This window comes from Notechis scutatus, chromosome 5, assembly GCF_049901735.1.
Source record: "Notechis scutatus isolate UNSWTSFEM ecotype Mainland chromosome 5, rNotScu1.2, whole genome shotgun sequence".
NCBI classification, from domain to species: domain Eukaryota; kingdom Metazoa; phylum Chordata; class Lepidosauria; order Squamata; family Elapidae; genus Notechis; species Notechis scutatus.
In genome coordinates this window covers 78,882,968-78,901,647 of record NC_142013.1, presented here as the reverse complement: position 1 = coordinate 78,901,647, position 18,680 = coordinate 78,882,968, and the positions used below count along the sequence as shown (strand labels likewise).

Here is an 18,680-nt window from a genome sequence, read left to right as displayed (position 1 = left end):
ATTTTTTTCCTGATAACAAATGTTTATTAAATTATTTCTTTTATTCTGCTGTAAATGCTGGTAAATAAAAATATTTCATTTGATTATTTTTAAACTTAAGAAGTCTTTGAAGTATTAAAATTGGATGGGGGAGTATACTGAGCAAGTACTAAAAGAGGCTTCTCTGGGCAGATGAGTATTCAGCTGCAACATATTGGCATATTTTGGCTTTGAAGATGATCGGAAAATAGCCTTAGTTTATTAAATCGAAACTAACAAATGCATGTGTTATGGCTTTTAAATCACAAGAGAAGAAAAGTTTCTGGAGATTCTCAGTCATCCAAGTCATAGTTGTCTCAAAGGTGCTTTTTTTTTCTTCAAAAGGCAGCTGGACTGTTTTTTCCTTGAGGAAGAAGAAGAAAAGTTTCTCCTCTCATTGAAAGGAAACTTCTTCTTCCGCAAGGAAAAAAACAGTCCAGCTGCCTTTTGAAGAAAAAAAAAAGCACCTTTCCAATGGTATTTACATAATGGTTAGCAGGACTATGGTATTTACATAATGGTTAGCAGGACACATATACAACCTTCCCAAAGTTCCTGTATATTTTAACAGGGCCAGAACTTATTCTGTGTAAGCTCAAAGTAATACAAAGTATTAAATTTATTCGGTATTAAACAGAATGTAAATGTTTTCATTCCTGTACATTTTCAAGATACGAATCTGTGCTGCAGCTACTTGTGATCCGTTTGTCTCTGAATTAATCTCTTTTATTAAGCCTGAATTCCCCAACGAGTGTTAAGGAAAACAAACTAAACAGAATGTGTAGCGTAGTCAGATAGGCAGACAGGTAAATGTGTGAGATAAGTTTGTATTTTAGTTAACACGCAGTAAAAAGATACAGATACGCTTGTGCTATCAAAAATATAGTTTATTCCATTAGGAATTATAGCATAGTAAAAATAAACGGTCCATTAGTCATGTATCATTTCAGTCAGTCCAGTCGGGGATACTCAATTTGCAAAATCCGTGTTGAATAGCCAATGTCAGTTCACTTACAATAAATCAGTCCGTATTATCTCTTCTCTCCGTTGAGAAATCAACACTCCTTTCTCTCCTCCGTTTCAGTAAGGAAAAACGCAGTCATCAATCCATCCAGTAATTAGGGATCATTAAGCCAGAGAGAGAGAGCTGCAATTGACTTGCTTCTTTTATGGTGCTTTTACAACCACACCCTTAATTACATTCTTGTAGTTAAAGTTACACACATTTTAACCAACAAACCATCATAACTTATTTATTATTTTTTACCCAAACCAGTTAGGGTAAACAATATTATCCCTAACATCTTTTACATCGGGAAACAAAGAGATCACAAGTAGTTGCAGCACAGATTCTTATCTTGATTTTTTTCCTGCTGTAAATAGTTGAGCGAATGCATTTAGATCTTTTACGCCAGTGATCCCCAACCTTTCTTATGCTGCGGCCCGGTATCCCCAACCTTTTTTATGGCGCGGCCCGGTACCGGCATTAGCTGGGCGCCGCCATCTTTTTTTGATGAAAAAGTGCTTCTGGTGACCTCACCGGAAGCACTTTTCATCAAAAAATGCGCTTTCTGAGCTTTCCGGAAAAGCTCACCCGGAAAAGCGCTGGCTATATCCGCCATCTTTTTGATGAAAAAGTGCTTCCGGTGAGCTTTCTACCCGGAAAAGCTCACCGGAAGCACTTTTTCATCAAAAAAAGATGGTGGCGCACAGCAAACCAGCGGCCCGGTAGGACTTGTTCCACGGACCAGTACCGGTCCACGGACCGGTGGTTGGGGACCCCTGTTTTACGCCAATTAATGTTCATTAGGGGAGTCAAATTCCAACATTCAGGGTGTTTACTATATTGGTAGTAACTATGGCTCAGCAGAGAAGCACATTCTATCTTGTTTCATAATAGTTTATTATGGCCAAACTGACACATCATATAAACTAGACAGAATATTCTTGGCCCATAAGATTAAAAGTTCTACCTATTCTAAATGATATCTAGTATTTTGCTTAGAAAACAAGGCTCATAGCTCTGGAATACTTTTGACCTTCATTACATGAATTTCTCAAATCATAGCAGTAAGAAACACACTGTTTCAGTTTTCAGCAAGCATCTATAGATGATTCATCTGGTTAATTACTTGTGCTTTAGTTACATCCATATTGGGTTACTGTAAGATAATAGCAATAGCACTTACTTATATACCGATTCACAGTGCTTTTAAAGCCCTCTATAAGCAGTTAAAGGGGACCTGAAAAAGTAACTAAAGACATCCAATAGTAATTTTCATAACTAAGGGGAAAAGCATGATTTATAAATCACATTGGCTGATTTAGACAACAAAGAAGCCACCAATTGCACCCCAAGGACACACACGTACTCATTTTGATGTAGGATGTTATGTGAGTCAATGTATTTGCCAGACTTTTATTAAATATAGTTTAATGGTGTCTTTGGCATCTGCAGCCTTGAAGGTTTCCATCCATTGAGCTCACAAATTTGAGCTCCTCTTCCCTTGAGCATCTTCAATCCACAGCCAATCATTGAGAAAGCCTCCTTAAATAAGATTGATTATGTTTAATGGACACTGTTTTACACCCTCATAAAGGGTGCTATAAGAGCTAACCAGTGCTATCTTTCTTGAAAAATTGATCTTCTGCATTACTGTGAAGTTTTAAAAAGCCCACATGGAAGGAGTTTTAAAGAAGGGCTGCTACAAAGTAGTGGAGAACTAATTACATTATATCTACTTTAGAAGCCCTAAAAAAAAAATCGAAATCAAGCCTTTAAAATCTCAAAAAAATCTCAACAAATAAATGCTCTGTCCTACATATTGGCAAAAAAAAATCAGAAAATAAAATACAAGCTGAATAGCCAAGATCTTGTTGATGACCCAAGCTCTGTAAAGGACCTTGGAATACTCACCTCTAATGATCTAAGTGCTAGAGCCCACTGCAACTACATAGCCAAAAAGGCATTAAGAGTTGTTAACCTAATCCTACGTAGCTTTTTCTCTGGTAATATCACACTACTAACCAGAGCATACAAAACATTTGCTAGACCAATACTCGAATACAGTTCATCAGTCTGGAACCCTCATTACGTATCTGATATTAACACAATTGAGAAAGTCCAGAAATATTTCACAAGAAGAGTTCTCCACTCTTCTACTCGTTGTAGAATACCTTATGCCACCAGACTTGAAATTCTAGAACTAGAAAACCTTGAATTACGCCTGCCTTCGGTCTGACTTAAGCATGGTATATAAAATCATACATTGCAATGTCCTACCTGTCAATGAATACTTCAGCTTCAACCATAACAACACAAGAGCACACAATAGATACAAACTCAAAGTAAACCGCACCAAACTTGATTGCAGGAAATACGACTTCAGCAATAGAGTGGTCAATGTCTGGAATACTCTACCCGACTCTGTAGTCTCTTCCCCAAACCCCAAAAACTTTAACCTTAGACTGTCTACTATTGACCTCACCCCTTTCCTAAGAGGTCTGTAGGGGGCGTGCATAAGCGCACCAACGTGCCTACCGTCCCTGTCCTATTGTTTCTCTTATTCTTTTATTTTTCTTATATGTACCCATTTCATGTATTCACAACTATGTATACACTTATACTTATTATCTTGTAAACAATTGGCAAATCAAATAAATAAATAAATAAATAAAATTATCTCCATTATCATCACTTGAGTCTTAAAGCCTAATTGTTCCCTCTGTGTGAGTGTACCTACATATGCTCATATGCTTGCAAACACTTGTGTGTAGAAAAAGTATATCAGGAGTGACATATCCTCTTCTCCAAAAGATAATCCTCCCTTCTCATTGCATATATACTTTATGGCTGTTATTAATAATGCATTTCCAAGTACAATTCAGAATGCTGAGAAATGTTACTTTTAAAAATCTAAATTGATTTTTTTAAAAAATTCTCATAATTCTCTATTTAGCTTTCCGTGGCCAAGATGCCCTTCTGTTTTTCTCAGTATTTATCCTTATCTCCAGGGCAAGGGGAGATAACTGCAAGTTCCTGAGTGCTTTAACCATAAATAAAGAAAACCTCGTTTTAACTTAAGTTCCTTAATTTGCATTTAGATTTGTGAGGTTATTGACTGCGGAGGGAACTGTCACTCAACTTCATCCTATGCAAATACAGGCTGCCTGGGATAACGCCACTCCGACAGCCTCCCCGCTCCCCCAATAATCGCCACAAGAGACTAGCCTTAACCTTCCCGGCGCTCAGAAGGACGGGATGCGTTGGCATCACCCCGAAGCAGCGCGGAGCTGAAGGAACGGCGGGCTGGCGACCGCTTGCCCCATCTTGCCGGCATCTGGGGGCGTGTTTCTACGTCGGGAAGGCGGCCGCTGCAGCAGTGGTCACCACCTCCCTGCTTCCCCTCCGCCTACCTCAAGTTTGAGCTTGTTTTTGAAGCGGGCGACAGCGGCGGGGAGGGCAGCCTCCTTCAGGCGTGGTTCTGAGGGAGCCATGAAGAGCCGGCGGCGGTGGAGGTGGCGGTGGCAGCTCCACCGGCGATTTGCTCTGAGCTTAGCCGCCTACACGCTGCTGCTCCTGCTGCTCGTGTCTTACAAGCTGGATTATCGAGCCAGAAGGGGGCGCGCAGGCGAGGAGTTGCCCCACCGCTGCCCCAGCCTGGAGGAGGCGCTCGGCGACTGGGGCTGGGAAGAGCCGCCGCCGCCGCCGCCGCCGCCACTCCCACCGGCGGCGGGAGAGGCTGAGGACGGGAACGCGACCGGGAGGGAGCCCAGCCCGGGGAGCAGAGCGGGCGGGAAGCGGCACATCTATTTGCACGCCACTTGGCGCACCGGCTCGTCTTTCCTGGGAGAACTGTTCAATCAACACCCGGATGTCTTCTACCTGTACGAGCCCATGTGGCACTTGTGGCAAGCGCTCTACCCCGGAGACGCGCTGAGCCTCCAGGGCGCCCTCCGGGACATGATGCGCTCTCTCTTCCGCTGCGACTTCTCGGTCCTGCGCCTTTACGCGACGCCGCCGGCCGGCCGCGACCCGCTCATCCCCTTGCCCGCCTCCTTGGGGCCCAAGTCGGGCAGCGGGAGCGGCAACCTGAGCACGGCGAGTATTTTCGGGTGGCGGACCAACAAGGTGATCTGCTCGGCGCCTTTTTGTCCCCACTCGGCCCGGGCCCGCGCCGACGTGGGCCTCGTCGACGGCGCCGCCTGCGAGCGGAGCTGTCCTCCCCGTCCGCTGCGAGAGCTGGAAGCCGAGTGCCGAAAGTACCCGGTGATGGTGATCAAGGACGTGAGGCTGCTGGAGTTGGGGGCCCTCCTGCCGCTGCTGCGGGACCCGGACCTCAACCTGCACGTCATCCAGCTTTTCCGCGACCCCCGCGCCGTCCATAATTCTCGGCTCAAGGCCAAACAGGCGCTGCTCCGGGAGAGCATTCAGGTGCTGCGCAGCAGGTATCACGCCGAGTTCCGAGGACTGCCCCGCCGGCAGCCCCCGCCCGCAGCAGCCGCGGCCATCGCCGGGCTCGGCGGTGGAGCCGTCCGGACACACTCGCAGCACCGAGCCGAATTCTTCCTGGGCGGCGCCCTGGAGGTGATCTGCCAGGCCTGGCTGCGTGACTTGATCTTCTCCCGCCGGGCCCCCGCCTGGCTACGCCGCCGGTACACGCAAGTGCGCTACGAGGACCTGGTGCTGGAGCCGCGCTCCCAGTTGCGCCGCTTGCTGCGTTTCGCAGACCTTCCCGCGCTGCCCGCCCTCGAGGCCTTCGCCTTCAACATGACTCACGGGGCCGCCTACTCCTCGGAGCGCCCCTTCCTCATCTCCGCCCGCGATGCTCGGGAAGCCATCCACGCCTGGCGGGAGCGGCTCAGCCGGGAGCAGGTGCGCCAAGTGGAGGCTACCTGCGGAGAAGCCATGAGGCTCCTCTCCTACACCGCCGAGCAGCGAAAAGGGGGTTCGGCGGGATTCCGCTAGGGGACGCTCCAACGCTTCTCCTCATCCAGGTAGCCGCCAAGTTGCTCCTGGCACAATCTATTTAACGAAGAAAATTTCGCTTTAATAGAGCACTCAGGTGACTCCCTCCCCCATCTTTTGATCACAGGGGGCACCTCCGCATCTAGACATCCCGACAGAAATTGGGCAGGTTTTTTCCCGTTGATTCTATGAGTCACTAAAGTGAAGAATGAGGGTTGTCCATCCCACTCTGGCATTTACTTTGCCTCAGTCTTCCTCATCTTGATGCCGTTGAGGCAAGACCTATCACCCAAGCATTGGTGCAATATCTACCCAGAGAAGGCTGCCTTTCATGCTCTTTTATTTATCAGCTTGGAGAAGGAATCATAGCCTATGGTAGATATATTACCAGTTTGATTTTTATAGGATTCCTAGTTATTTAAAATGAGTGACACTGCAGAAACGTAAGATGGATGAAATGCATGCTAGTAGCCGTTTCCTTCCCTACTTTTGACAAATAGATTGACATGCAAGTACCAACTCCTGTATTTGAATGAGGACTTTAGTCTCTTGAAAGTGAATCAGACTGCAAAGCAAATTATTAAAGCTGAGTTTTAAACAGTCCTTATAATGGTTTCTTGTAATGGTCAGATTAAAAAAAAAATTCATAGGGATAGTCAAAACATTTTGAGGATCCCCAGCCTAATATAGGTGAAAGGCTACTTTTTTAAAGATTGAAAGATGCAAATAGACTTAATAAAAGAAGCATTGCTTTCTTTTCCTGCATAGGAGAGTGCACAGTAATTCTCTCTTAATTTTTTATGTGTTCCTCATGTGTTCTCTACCTCAAGTATCTTTTTAAGCTTTAGGTTTCCCTAATACCAAGAGTAATTGGCTGTTAATGATGCTATGTTTGAAAATTACCAGCCAAAAGATTTTTAAAAGGAGAAACTGGTTTATAAAGTGGCAATTATACAGAACATAATAAAGAGCTTTTGGGTAATTACTGAAGAGGGATTATTGCAACCAGTTGAAAGGACCCTATTTACATGCTTGAAACAAGAAATGCACTGTAAATCATTCAAGTGATAATTTCGGTCTGCAGAGAAAGGAAAAGCTTGCAAATGTATTATAATGCCACTATGTCTCAGCCAGCAACATTCTTGCCTTGAAATTGGGTAGGTTTTCAAAAGTACAGAAAATGGAGTGCTTCATATGTAACTTCTTCATTGGCATAAAACCTGAGAAACTCAAATCATCATTCATTCATTTCTAATGAATAAATGGGCTTAGTTTTCCCACGTAAGGGCATTATGCCATCAAGAATTTCTTATTTACTTGCATGCCTTATTTTTTCTGGAGAGCCAACTTCTTTTAAAGTGCCAAAAATTATAATGCCAAGAGACAAATAATGGACTTCTAAAATGTAAGGCAATTATAAAACTTTCTTGCTGAAAGTGTATTCTTAAATCAGCTTTTGGGAGAACCATTCCTCTTGCAAGGAAGAGGGGATAGTTTTAAGAACAGCTGCAGGAACGTCATAAAATCTCACGGAAGCATGTACAAAGCATGGTTGAAACAAAAAGATTACTTCATAAATTGGGATTGAATACAGATACACCAAACCTCAAGAGTCCTAAAGCTGTAAATCAATGCCAAAATTAGGAAATATTTATGCTGCTTAGCTTGAGATTTGGCCCAGTAAGTTTTAGTTTCTAAAACAATGAAGAAATAATCAAGAAAAACACTCTGGAAACAAGCATTAGACATCTTGAGGTTGCCATTTCTGTCTTTTAGGAAAAACAGGAGCATGTAAATTTCCTGTTTTTGTATGCAGATACATCCAGATGTTGTTCAGAGGTTAATACTACAGTTGTAATTGTCTACAGCTGTGGACATTTATAAGTAATATATTTGATAAGAATCTCAACAGCGTATTTCCCTTTCAAAAGTAGATATTTTTAGGTGGGTGCAGGCTTACTAATGTTACTTTTGCTATTACTTGACATGAATGCCCACAAAAGTAATACCAGGACTGAGAGTGATTCCGTTATATAGAGATTTGTGAGCAAATATTTGCTGTATTTCAGATTTTCTAAATTTTCCACTGAATTTTTTCAGAGTTTTATGTGGATCTTAGTGATACATTATCTCCGATATAGGCTGGCTTCACAAATGATGACAAATCATAACTTGGTTTGTTTAATTTAATCTTAGCGAACATGTACTAAACAGTGTATTTAACATGTGTCTATAAAGTGGGACATAAATATTTCTACATACATTATTAAATATGCAGATAAATCTTGAAAAGTATAAAATTACTAAGGCTGAATACTGAATTGTATTTGACTTGCAAAGCTGAGATGGTATTTTTCATTTAATTACTTAAGAATTGAATAGCAATATGAGTTAGAGAAGAGCTGTACATTAGAATCTCTGTGAAGATAGCCGAAGAGAAGAAAGTGTATGTTTTCTCCAGTTTCTTCTAGTACAAAGTGGATCTTTGACTACCGGTATTTATTTGTTGTAATTGAGTTATGCACAGAATTAATCATGGCTTGAAATGCCCTTTCCTATTTTCTTAGTCTAGTTCTCATCCAAGGGTGGGATGCTACCGGTTCAGCCTGGTTCTATAGAACCGGTAGCTGTGAAGAGGAGCTGACACCGAACTGGTTCGGTGTTTGGCCCACCTGCCTGCCCGGGCTCTAGGCTGTCCTTTATTCCCTGCTTTTCCCTCCTCAACTGCTTTGCGTGGCACAGCTGAGGTTGAAAAAGCAGGAAGTGAGGATTTTCAAATGCTGTACACCCCCGCGCAGCGCTTATCAGGTGTTCAGGTGGCCCAGCTGATGATTTCTTGCAAATACTGCACATATGCATGTTATGATTGTCCACAGTTCGGAGAACCGGCAAATCATTCCACTGGCTGGCCCCTCCCCTCCCTGCCCTCTCACTCCTTACCTGGCATGCAAGCCATCCAACTTGCCTGGTTTGGTAAGTTGTTATTTTTCCTTTTTTTCCCCCGACCACCAGCTGTTCTGCTCTGCCGGGAGATTTAGATTAGCTAGAAAGCAGGAAATCCTTGGATTTCTTGCTTTGTAGCTAATCTAAAAGCAGAGCCGAACCTTCCTTAGGACTGAAGCTTCTACTTTTCAGTGCAGACTCAAGTAGCTGATTGCAGATAGATAGATCTCTAAGTGAATCTGTAATTCTGTGAGCAACTCAATCTGCCTGCCTGCTTTGCCTGCTTTTGGATAAAAGTTGCTCTTTTTTGATCAAAAATTCAATATTTACATACATGGTGTGTTGTGAGTTAATTTTGTGAGTTTGCTTGCTAGCAAATTTTATGAGTTTGCTCGCAAGAAAATTTTATGTGAGAGACTCAGGTAGCCGATTGCAGAAAGATAGATCTCTAAGTGAATCTGTAATTCTGTGAGCAACTCAATCTGCCTGCCTGCTTTGCCTGCTTTTGGATAAAAGTTGCTCTTTTTGATCAAAAATTCAATATTTACATACATGGTATGTTGTGAGTTAATTTTGTGAGTTTGCTTGCTAGCAAATTTTATGAGTTTGCTCGCAAGAAAATTTTATGTGAGAGACTCAGGTAGCCGATTGCAGAAAGATAGATCTCTAAGTTAATCTGTAATTCTGTGAGCAACTCAATCTGCCTGCCTGCTTTGCCTGCTTTTGGATAAAAGTTGCTCTTTTTGATCAAAAATTCAATATTTACACACATGGTGTGTTGTGAGTTAATTTTGTGAGTTTGTTTGCTAGCAAATTTTATGAGTTTGCTCGCAAGAAAATTTTATGTGAGAGACTCAGGTAGCCGATTGCAGAAAGATAGATCTCTAAGTGAATCTGTAATTCTGTGAGCAACTCAATCTGCCTGCCAAATTTTGGGTAAAAGTTGCTCTTTTTTATAAAAAAAATCAATATTTACATAAATATTTATAATATTTACATACAAGCCATGCCCACCCAGTCACATGATCACCAAGCCACACCCACAAATTAGGCCACACCCACAGAACTGGTTGTCAAGAAATTTGAATCCCACCCCTGTTCTCATCTATGTAGGCTTATACCCAGGTAGTTAACCAATATTAAGATCACAGTGTTAACCTAAAGGTTTCAAACCATCAAACCTATGTAGCCACTAACATGAGGTTTATTTAAATGCTAAACTGATCTATAATTAGCTTTTGGGTGTGGAATTTAATAGCAGATTGATAATGAGTTGAAGATTAGTCTAACTAGCAGGAGTAGATACTAAAAGCCATGCAGACCTTAAACCTACTCTATACCAAAGTTTAAACAACAACAAAATCTGAAGTATAGAGCTAGCATCCCTAACATTTATTGTCTTCTTTCATATAAACGTTTTATACACCTGTAAGTTGAATAAACCCATTCACTTGCTTTGTAGGCCTTGGACAAATGTTTTGTTTTCAGACCTTGACTTCACTTGATCAGTTGTATAATTAACCTTATATTATTGAGAGAGCCTAACACATTTTTCACACAAAGGAGGCACCAAAATGTTACATTCTGATAGTTACCTAGCTGCGGTGAAAGTATTCATTTTATTAGTCACATAACTAAAAATACTTTAAGCTTAGGTGCCATATAGAGTTTTAAAATAATCCAAATAGATGAATTATACACATAAAGAAAGACCATGTTCTGTCAGCATTGATAGCCAAATCATGAATTGGCCCAGCCAAATGCTGATGTTATTTTTCCCTGAAGTAGCCAAGTATCAGAAAAGGCAGGCAATTGCAATCTGTTTATTCTGTAATCAAGAACCTCCAATATACCAATTGGCATACCTTTAATACACTTTTGGAAAGCAAAGGGTGTGATCATTAGCCAGCAATAGGCAATGAGCAACCGTTCACCAGTCTGGTAAGAGGACAGTCCTCCCAGAAGGTAGGTTCATTACTAAAATGTTACAGCCCTGGTCCTTCTGTCCTTCATCCATAAGGCTGATAAGTAAGTATAGAAAATATTCTAGCTAAGTTATCTGCAACTGGAAAAGAAATTAACCCTGAATCAGCAGCTGGCCTGGTTTGAGTTCCTTGATAAGGCTATCAGGTAGCCTTCCAAAAAAAATTTAGGGCAAGGATGTGAGCCCCGGGAATGAAAGGCCTGAAAGGAAAACATTTAAAAACACAATTTTTTTTTCAACAAAGCTTTGCCTACTACAGTATGATTTAGTCTGCAGCTAGATTTTGACTGGTTATTTAAAAAGTGAAGATGATCTACTGGTAGCCATATGAAAACAATTCTGTATTGATCTTGGCAATGGCTCTGAAAGTGATTGGCCATTGCCTTCTTCTAGAATGTTTTTCAACTTTTCAGTATATCATACAACTCTGGTATTTCCTGATGGCTTCTAACCAAGGATTATTTTTAAGTGCTGTGTAGAATGCAGACTTTTGTGAGCTATCAGTAAGGCGCATAAATGCTCTTTTCTCTCGGCTGTGTTTCTTTTCTTTATCCTATTTTCTGTTAGCTCTTTAATATGTAGCTATTCTTGTATTCTGGACCCTTTAGGACATTTTTCTTTCATCTAAACCTAGACTACCATTGAACTAAATAATGATTTGTTAATGAATTAACTATTGTTGGAGGTTTACAGTTTGCACCGTATGCCATGTTTTACAAATCTTAATGAGTTGTTTTACAAATCTTAATGAACCATAATCTGGATTGTTGGGTTAATGTTGATTATTCACTGGTGAACCATCCTTGTAATTTTATAGGCTAGTCTCTGGCAATGTAATGGTCTCAAAAATATTAGATTTCAAACCCTATAATTCATGTTTATCATGGTCAAAGTATCAGTATTAAACTAATTAGTATTAGTTTTAAGATTACTATTAAAATTTAGTATATTTGGAGGATATATTGAGAAAAGATTGGTTATTTGTCATTGGTTTGCTTAAGCACATGGTATAAACCAGGGCTGTCAAACTTGTGGCCCGTGGGCCAGATGCGTCACATGCTGGCCACGCCCATGCCCAGTTTAGCGAAAGAGAAAAAAAGTCATCATACGTCACGTGATGATGCTGTGACGATGCTGTGATGACATGAGTTTAACTAACACCCCTGGTATAAACTCAACTTTAGGATTTGCAAATCACTAATTTTGGCTTATTTGTTAAACCGTAATGAGCAAACCATGATTTAACACATCTGAGTCAATACTTTTGCACCATGGCACTATTATCTGCATGGTGATGACACCACAGTTTGCTTTGGACAGTATTGCATGCTACACCATTTAGTAAGGATATATACCTACCATCATTTTACTTACCATGGCATTCAGCTCTTTACTGTTAGGGTTTTGGCTGTATCTTTAAAATCAACAAAAGCTGCTATTTGAATAGAAAATTAAATTTAAACCAACTAATATTTGTTACAAATTCTGATTTCACTTTGTTTGGATAACCATAATAAATTGGTTGAATTGTCATTTATAAAGCAGGCAGGGGGTTGTTAAAGCATAATGTATCAATTTATTGACAGGATTTTTTTTTATATAACATGTCATGCAAACAAAATGCCATCTATAAAGTCATGAGGTGTTCAGTTATATTTCTTTTTGCTGATTCATACCTCTGTAGCACTTCAATAAACTAGATTTTCATTAAAGATAAACGTTATCTATTCCATGTAAAAAATTAATATGAAATGCATTTCTCAATTTAATAGCCATGGAATGCATTTTTAAAATCATTTCTACATTAATACATGGTCTGAAAACAGTGTGTACTTGCATAATTTAAAGTATTCCCTTGTACCTCACTAATCATAGATTGGGTTTTGCCACATTTTGAAAGTAAAGTTTTGAATCAAAATAATTTTACTGAACTAAAATGCCATACTGTAAACATAATTATTTCACTATATGAATTTATATATTAAATATTTGTATTTGTATTGTTGGGGGCAATATGCTGACTGTAAACCACTTAGAGAAGGCTATAAAGCACTATAAAGCGGTATATAAGTCTTAAGTGCTATTGCTTTTGCTATATTGATTTGATGATTACATGCCTTAAAGTTGGCATTGCTTCTTAGTGTTCACATAGATTTTCTCCAGGAGCATTTATTCCAACCTAGTCTTTCTAGTGTTCCAATGGTTTACCCATCACCACTGTAACTGAGTCCATCAACTTTGAACTGGTTGCCCTCTTCCTCTCTTTCCTTTCACTTTTCCCAACTTTAGATGTCTCCATATCCTGAAATATATCTGAAGTACAATAATTTGATCCTGGTATGACTAGTGAGAACTCTGCGTTGACTTGTTTGATGTTCTAGGTATTAAGTTTCTTGGCTATCCATAGTATTTCCATGTATCTTCTTTAACACCAATGTTTTTTTCTATCCTTCTTCAAAGTCAAATTTATATATTGCATATCAAACCCAATGTAAGATGCTGATACTGATCTTTAAAATTTTGAAAGGTTTAATTGCCTTTTAGACACAAATCCAAACATATTTAATGTCCAGGTAAATTAATTTTTCCTTAATAGTTATTTTCATAGTAAAGTATGTCAGGAAACATCCAGAAATGTGTACATTAAATTAGGAACTTCCCTTAGTACTACTTTTGTTACATAATACTGTATATACATATACCTAAGTCTGTGTAACATTAGTGAAAATATATAATGAAAAACAGATAGCCTTTTTAATATGCTGATTTTTTTCAAAGACTAAGAAAACACGAGGCACTAATTAACCTAAGATGTACAGATCTTTTTAATACTCCTTAGACTATAGAATAAAAATGCAATGTAGCCTAATCTTCCTTCTAAAAATATGGTTGGTAGTGTCCCTTACTTTTATAACTTTCTTTTCTCAAACTCCCTTAGCCTGAGGTTCTCCACTGCAGAGTAAATCTTTTGCCTTTTTTAACAGCAATATTTCTGCCAAGGAAATCTTGGATAGTACATTAAATCTCAAATTAGCCACACTGGCTGGATTTGCAGAACATATTAGACTAAATTGCAATTGGCTAGTTTGTGAATCAGCTGGTGCTATGAGCTCATCCAGCAATTTGGGTTTTTTTTTAAGTAGCCACTATGATAGGCAATGCATTTTTAAAAAATGTAATTTCTGCTTCTATAAGCAATGATTATAAGAGCATACAACTTTTAAAACAAAAATGCAAGATTTAAAACTTAAAAGTAAAATGAAAAGAATTAAACATTTAGTGAAAAAGATAAGTTATATGCAACTGACAGCCAATGAAGGTATTTCTGCACAGTTATCATGTGATCCATATAGTCTATAACAGTTATCAGCCTGGCTGCAGCATTTATGCCTACTGAAATTTGTAGACATTCTTTAGATTTCACCTGCGTCTTAAGATAAGCTCAAGTAGTATGTTCTTTGTTATCTCCACTTATGCTCTAGCCTTCTATCTAACCTCATCATTGTTCCCTGCTAAGCCGGGATGCCAGAGGTGGGTGTCAGAGGTTATAGCATCAGCCACATAGGCCACACATCTGTATCATCCAATATTTCAACATAATAAGGATAGATGCTGCGATAATTTACTCAAGCATCATCAGATATCTGGGTCGGAATATTTTAGCCAGTCTTTATCATCTACATCTCTTTCCCAGTTATTGTTTGTGGACCATATTCTTTCCTCTGTTTTTTTCCAATGTACTTGACACAAAATCTCAGTCAGCCTCTCCCAATGCATCACCATTCCTTTCCCATGCCTTTTTATAGAAAGAATTAATGTAATTCCCCAACAAAGAGCCCTCACTGGCATTACTTCTTGAGGAAAATTAAGTCTAGTTCTCTGAAATGAACATACAATGCTTTATGAAAGAATTATAGAACTGCATGCCTACATATTACACAGCTTGTAATCAATGAGACTAATAGTTTCTACTATAGTTACTGAAACAAGATGCAGTTACACCTAGTTCAGATGTTTCTAGGTCTAACTCAAAATCATGAAGTGACTTTTTTATCCTTCTGGTCAATTGTGTGTGATTCTTGAAGTCTGCCTGAACAAGTCCCTGAAGTTTCCTTGGCAAGGAAAATGACTGGCCAAGGTCACCCAGCTGGCTTTGTGCCTAAAGCAGGACTACAACTCATGTGTTCATAGTTTTTAGCCTGATGCCTTAATGTTTGCAGCAAACTTAAAAACTTAAAATCATCAAGATTAAAATATTACAAAATGCTAGCAGTTTAATAATTCTCCCTATAATACTGAGGATGAGTGGTGAGGGATTTAGCTTTGTTTATTGCCAAATGATATAATTTGCTTATTGAGGTCTATTACCATCTAATTTTAAAAAAAATATCACAGGCTGATTAAGAGTGAAATGCTATCTTCTTACCTATGTGTGTCTTTATTTACAAGGCAAATTGAAGAACTTAAGTAGAGAAATCCTAATCTGAATTGTGGGTTTTTCTCATCACCACAGGCTAACAGACCGGTTGCTCACTTACGATAGACGATTTCTGGATGGAGCTCTGACTTCTAAAGACACTGGAACACTCAATGAACTGCATTTTCTACTGTAAATTCTGCATGGCAGAATGAATACTTACAAGCTTTAATGAAATTGTTTTTTTATTATGAACAAAAAACTCTTTAAATATGACATTTGTCACAGTGCAATATCTGTGCCCCTCTAGGTTTTGAAGTGTTTTATCTTCAGTCAACAAATGTGTTACTTGTTTTTAATCATACTTGCTACATTCAAACCACCTACTAACTATACCAAGTAAAAACACAAGAGTGGACTTTAGAATCTCAGGCAAGGCAATCCAGCTATGACTTTTGACCTTTTCAACCTACCCAAAGACTTGTCAACAATAGAAGCAGAAATCTTAAAGATCTGTTGATTATTCCTCCCACACTTTACACACACACACACACACACACACACACGTGTGTGTGTGTGTGTGTGTGTGTACATAAACATTCTTCTGCTGTCCCTCCATCTATCCTCTTTTGAGCTAATACAATGAACAGGAATTTCCAGCATCAAAAAGAGAAAATGGTGTGGAGGAGTAGAAAGAAAGTCTGACTCATTTTTGATCTTACAGGGGAAAAGCCAACTTACATAGAGGTTTGGAAATAGTCCCAACATATATAGATTTTAGTAGAATACTCATATCAAAATCTTTGTACCATCTTTCATAAACATAAGGTCTCAACTCTAGACTTGCGCAAAATGGTGCTATCTTATGAAACCACATCAAACTAAATGGAAAGAACAGTTTGTTTTAAGGCACAGCCTAGTTGCTTCTGCCTCAGTGCCTGAGATGGACCACTTCACTTCACCCAAAAGTATTCACAGAAGGACCTCTGCATGCATGCACAAAAGCCCATAGAAAGGCCTCAAAGCAGCCTAGTTAGTACACCATTTAGACTGATATCAAATAAGAATCCTGACTAAAGGAGGTATAAGGTAAATAGTATCTTGTCTAGCTGTTTTTAAAGCCCTCCCTTACCATTTCTTCTCCCTCATTTGATTCTCTCCTTTCCTTAAAAGTTTACCATCAACAAGATTACACTATTGCTCTGTTACTATGCGGATGACTTGAAAAAGCAGATGTGCCTTTTTATTGTTTTAAATGAAGTCGATCATATAATACAAGAAATGCACTCTATATTGGATTTAATTTCAACTATTTTTTAAAACCGTCTGAAAATAGCCACTGGTTCAATAAATTAAAATATGGAGTGATGTTTATTGTCAACAGTGTTATTATTACTATAGAAATTGGGACAAGGGGTTAAACTGACATGCTTGAGACCAAAAATGACCTTTGTAACCAGAAAGGGAGATCATCTTGACTAAGAAAACCAACTTCAAATCTATTGCTACCTTGAAATGATGAAAATGGTAGGTAGACATCATGTGATAAACATGTTATATTGCAAACCAAATGGCTGTATTCAAACCTAAGCCAAACCAAACTATATTATGATGGTCCTATTCTTATGAGATAATAAAAAAAATGTGCTTCTGTAGTTTTGCCTTAGGCACTGCAGTCTGTATATTATGGGTTGTCCTTTGCTTTAACACAGCCTAAACTTGATTAATGTTTAATGTTAAGCTATATATTTCTAATTGGTAGTTTTCCATATCATAGTAAGTCAAATCCAACCAAAGTAATACACGAACCCAGCCATTCTGTAAGAACAGAATACAGAGGTGGGTTAGGCAAGGATAACACAATAGTACTTACAAAGAAGAAAGTTCATATAAAATTTATTATAGGAGACTGTTATTTTTTTAAAAAAACAAGTTTTATTAATTTTCAAAACACACAAGTCATCATTATCCATTACATATTTAAACCTTTTTCCATTATAAATTTAACAAGTCAGATGAACTATAATTCTGTTTTAAACCATTTCCATATAAACATACAAAAACCTCTTATCCAATTTCTCTTTATTTCTCTTTACTCTTACTCAATTTTATTATTATTATTTCATCTATTTCTTTCTGACTTAATTACCATTATTCTCATTCTATATTTCTGCAAGGTTTTATTAATTCTCCCCCCCAAAAAAAACATATATACACAACACACAAAACATAAAAAAAATCTTTTTGGAAAGTAACTTGGACCCAGGTATCTCTCTCTTCATGGACTTCAACTGTATTCATGCTCATCTTTCATATCATTACTTATTTTATTTACCATTCTAAGTCTTCTATATTAACTTCTCCACATATTTCACTCTTCTTAATTCTATCTTAATTAATCATCTTAATTTGAGTCATTATATTTGTATATTTTGTCCATTCTTTATTGTACCTTTGTCTCATTCCTTATAAAAAAAAAAGAAATTTCTCCTGAAATCACTAATCAGAGTATGATGCCTTTCTATCTCCCCACTAAATTAATCAAGTTAATCTTTAAAATACCACCCAATACCCAATCCGATTTTGCTTGGTACATTCTATCTGAATAATACATCCAGAATAATTAAATACATAGTTAAACAATAGATCTAAATATTAAAAACAAATACTATAATAAAAATTTTATAATAACATCAATACCATAATCTTATTAAACTCTTTAATTAAAACTCAATATTCTAAACCTCCCCTCATATTATTAAATTTTAAAACCAATCATTATTAACATTTCAACATTTTAATCTCTTATCAACTCTTAAGCCATTTAAGTTTTCTATTTCTAATACAATACTACAATATCATCTTATGTACCTTGCAAAATCTCTTTGAAGAAATTATACTTTATCCTTTATCCCTAAAAAGATTCCTTTTTTCCCATTTAATTTCAAAACTTTGTAGCTTTTCTCCACCTTTTCCCTTTCTTTCTTCTCCCAACAAACCTTTCTACCCCCTTCTTCTAGCCTCTGCCTTACTGGCTTCCCTTCTCTGTCGTATTCCTTTTCCCTTTGTTTACTATCCTTATATTGATTTTGCACCTTATTTTTCCCTTTCTTAAATGTTTTTTTAAATCTTAAGTCCTTTATTTCTCTTCCTTTCCCTCTTCCTTCTTTCTTGGTCGAGTTCTGAGATTTATTAAAGATGGCTTCCTCTCCTTCTTCTTCTTCTGCTGTCTTCATCTGTTGTAATGTTTGTTGATAGTTAATAAGCGCCATTTCTAAAAAAAAGGAAGGCTTCTTTCAAACCAGCTTTACCATTTTTTTTTGCTTGTTCATAATCTTTTCTCAGTTCCT

General features: G+C 38.4%; 2 protein-coding genes across 2 annotated transcripts in view; one reads left to right on the top strand and one right to left on the bottom strand.

The window, feature by feature from the left end:
* TUBGCP5 (tubulin gamma complex component 5) overlaps nt 1-18,680 on the bottom strand; it is a 379,326-nt gene that overhangs the window by 57,251 nt on the left and 303,395 nt on the right. The window lies entirely within an intron of this gene.
* On the top strand, nt 4,422-16,698 carry CHST7 (carbohydrate sulfotransferase 7). Its single transcript, XM_026666850.2, has 2 exons — nt 4,422-6,015; nt 15,427-16,698. The coding sequence occupies exon 1, from the start codon at nt 4,514-4,516 to the stop codon at nt 5,984-5,986; it is 1,473 nt and encodes a 490-aa protein (XP_026522635.2). The 5' UTR covers nt 4,422-4,513; the 3' UTR covers nt 5,987-6,015; nt 15,427-16,698.

Coding starts and splice junctions, on each gene's coding strand:
- CHST7 (XM_026666850.2), top strand. CDS start 4,514: ATGAAGAGCCGGCGGCGGTGGAGGTGGCGGTGGCAGCTCCACCGGCGA.